This window comes from Chaetomium globosum, genomic scaffold, assembly GCF_000143365.1.
Source record: "Chaetomium globosum CBS 148.51 scaffold_6 genomic scaffold, whole genome shotgun sequence".
NCBI classification, from domain to species: Eukaryota; Fungi; Ascomycota; class Sordariomycetes; order Sordariales; family Chaetomiaceae; genus Chaetomium; species Chaetomium globosum.
Genome location: NT_165981.1, coordinates 981,484 through 983,841, shown reverse-complemented (window position 1 = coordinate 983,841; position 2,358 = coordinate 981,484). Strand labels below are relative to the sequence as shown.

The 2,358-nt window shown below is 59.9% G+C and overlaps 1 protein-coding gene across 1 annotated transcript; it reads right to left on the bottom strand.

The window, feature by feature from the left end:
• Positions 1-657: 657 nt before the first annotated feature.
• Positions 658-1,997, bottom strand: CHGG_08658 (uncharacterized protein; the record flags this gene model as incomplete). The annotated part of the gene is made up of 2 exons (XM_001226584.1): positions 658-1,481; positions 1,532-1,997. The coding sequence occupies 2 exons, from the start codon at positions 1,995-1,997 to the stop codon at positions 658-660; spliced, it is 1,290 nt and encodes a 429-aa protein (XP_001226585.1).
• Between the last annotated feature and the right edge of the window lie 361 nt (positions 1,998-2,358).

Sequence of the window (2,358 nt, the reverse complement as noted above, 5' to 3'; positions counted from 1 at the left end):
TGATAGGGGCTGAGGCGGTGGTGATGGGGACGAGGGTAGGTTTTTAGCCTGTTTTGGTATTGCGTTTTGTTGGTTGAGGGGTGGTGCTGACTTGAGTTGCATAGTTTATTGCTGCGGAAGAGGCGTGGACGCCGGAGTTTCGCAAGAAGCTTATCCTTGAGGCGACGGATGGCGGACCATCCACTGTCAAGTAAGTCACCTAAATCCACCAGCCCACCAGGTTAAGTTGGCTAAGAATACGTAGGACTCCCCTCCTCGACGACATCCAGAGCACAGCCATCTGGCCCGATGTCTACGATGGCAGAGGGTTGATCGGAAAGTCCTGGCAGGACCATGTCGCGGGCGTGTCCCTCGAAGAGAACATACGGCTGTTCAAGGAGGCGGACAGCATCGGGGACACGTCCAGGAAGATCACCTGGGTGTACGTAGCCCCAAACGCCCCTGACTCTGTTGCTAACACTTCCCAGGGGCACCGGGGTTGGTTTGGTCAGAGAGATTCGACCTGCGGGCGAGATCGTGAGGGACGCGAGGGAAGATGCTCTGAAGAGGATCAAAAGACTGCAGTCTGCGATCTAACGTGCCTTGAAATATTACGCAGGAAATGCAATATCTATCCGTTGTTAGAAACCCATAACTCTTTTGAATCATCGCCACCGTCTACAAATCCTCCCTTTCCTTTTCCCTCTCCCCAGCCTCCGCCTCTCTCGCATACACCCTCTTCCCCCCAACCCACGTCTCCCTCACCCTCAAACTCCTCAACTCCTCCTTCCCAACGCCCATAATATCCTCATCCAGCACAATCCAGTCCGCAAACGCCCCCTCCCGAATAACCCCCGCCTTCCCATCCAGAAACGCCCCCCTCGCCACGCTCCTCGTAAACCCATCCAGCGCCTGCTTCACCGTCAACGCCTCCTGGAGATGCCAACCCCCCTCATACCCCGGCGGCCCGGTCCCCGTGCGCGGGCTCTTCCTCGTCACGGCGGCGTAGATGCCCTCGAAGGGGTTCGGCGGCTCGACGGGGAAGTCGCTGCCGAGGATGGGACTGACGTCCAGCAGCGAGCGCATGCGGTAGGCCTCGGTGCGCGTGCGCTCGTCACCCAGGCGCAGCGCGGCGTAGGCCATGTCCGAGGTGGCGTGCGTGGGCTGGATGGAAGGGATGATGCCGAGGTCGTGCATGCGTTTCTGGTCGGCCGGGTGGATGATCTGCGAGTGCTCAATGCGGAAGCGGTGGCGGGACTGGCAGGCGGAGAGGTCGTTGTGGTCTTCGGGGCAGAGATCTCGTAGGGAGGCTTCGAGGGCGTCGATGGCGAGTCGGTTGGCCAGGTCGCCGATGGCGTGGATGTTGACTTGGAAGCCCGCGGCTGACCAGGACCGGGCGAGCGAGGTGAGCGTGGAGGCGTTGACAAGCAACGAACCTGATGTGTCTGGGCGGTCCGAGTACGGCTCGATCATGGCGCTGCCCCAGCTTCCAAGGGCGCCGTCTGTTAAGCTTAGCAAATGGGAGTAGTGATAAGGGGTTGGCTGTTCTTACCCGCAAACAACTTCACACTCCTGACCGAGAGCATACCATCGGGATGCTCCACCTTGACCGCCTCATCAGGGCAGAAGGAGTTCCGCTCGGGGCATTCCAGCATAGAATACACCCTGAGGGTCCAGTCCTCGGTCCGGCTCATCTCGTCAAACATGGCGATCTCTGCCGGCAGCGCGCCCGCATCATGCATGCCAACCAGGCCAACCTTGTGCAACTCCTTCATGGCCGATGCCACGAACGTCATCTTCCGCTCCTTGCTCGGCTTGGGCCACAGCGATATGACCAGATCCATGGCGTTGTCGCAGAATACGCCCATCCCGGGGGTCCTCACAATCTCACCCCCGGGCACCTCATCGGGGAGATCCGGCAACAAATCCAGCACCGCCTTGGACACCCAAGTGCAATGCACATCGACCCGGTCGAGCATGAAGTACTTGCCCCTCAGCAACTCATCCTCCTCCAGCATATCCTACCACCCACAACGTCAGCAGGCCGTCCTCCCCCCAAACAAAACGACGATAGAAAGAAAGCAAGCAAGCGAAAAAAGAGAAACCCACCGCAAACGGCATCCCCCCCATAACCATCTGATCCCAGCCCACGCCCCTCACCCACTCCCTCTCCCCGCCCACCCCCGGATTCTTCTCTAAATACTCCCTCAACCGCCGGCTGATCTCCGCCGGCGACGCCGCGCCAAACAAGTCCTGCCGAGTGCAGAAACTCGCCGTACGGAATCAGATGGGCCGTGCCCGTTCCCACAGCCCCGGAGCACATACTCCGGCCGGAACTTCTACCGCCCCGACACCAACACCGAACACGAAACCCTTCCC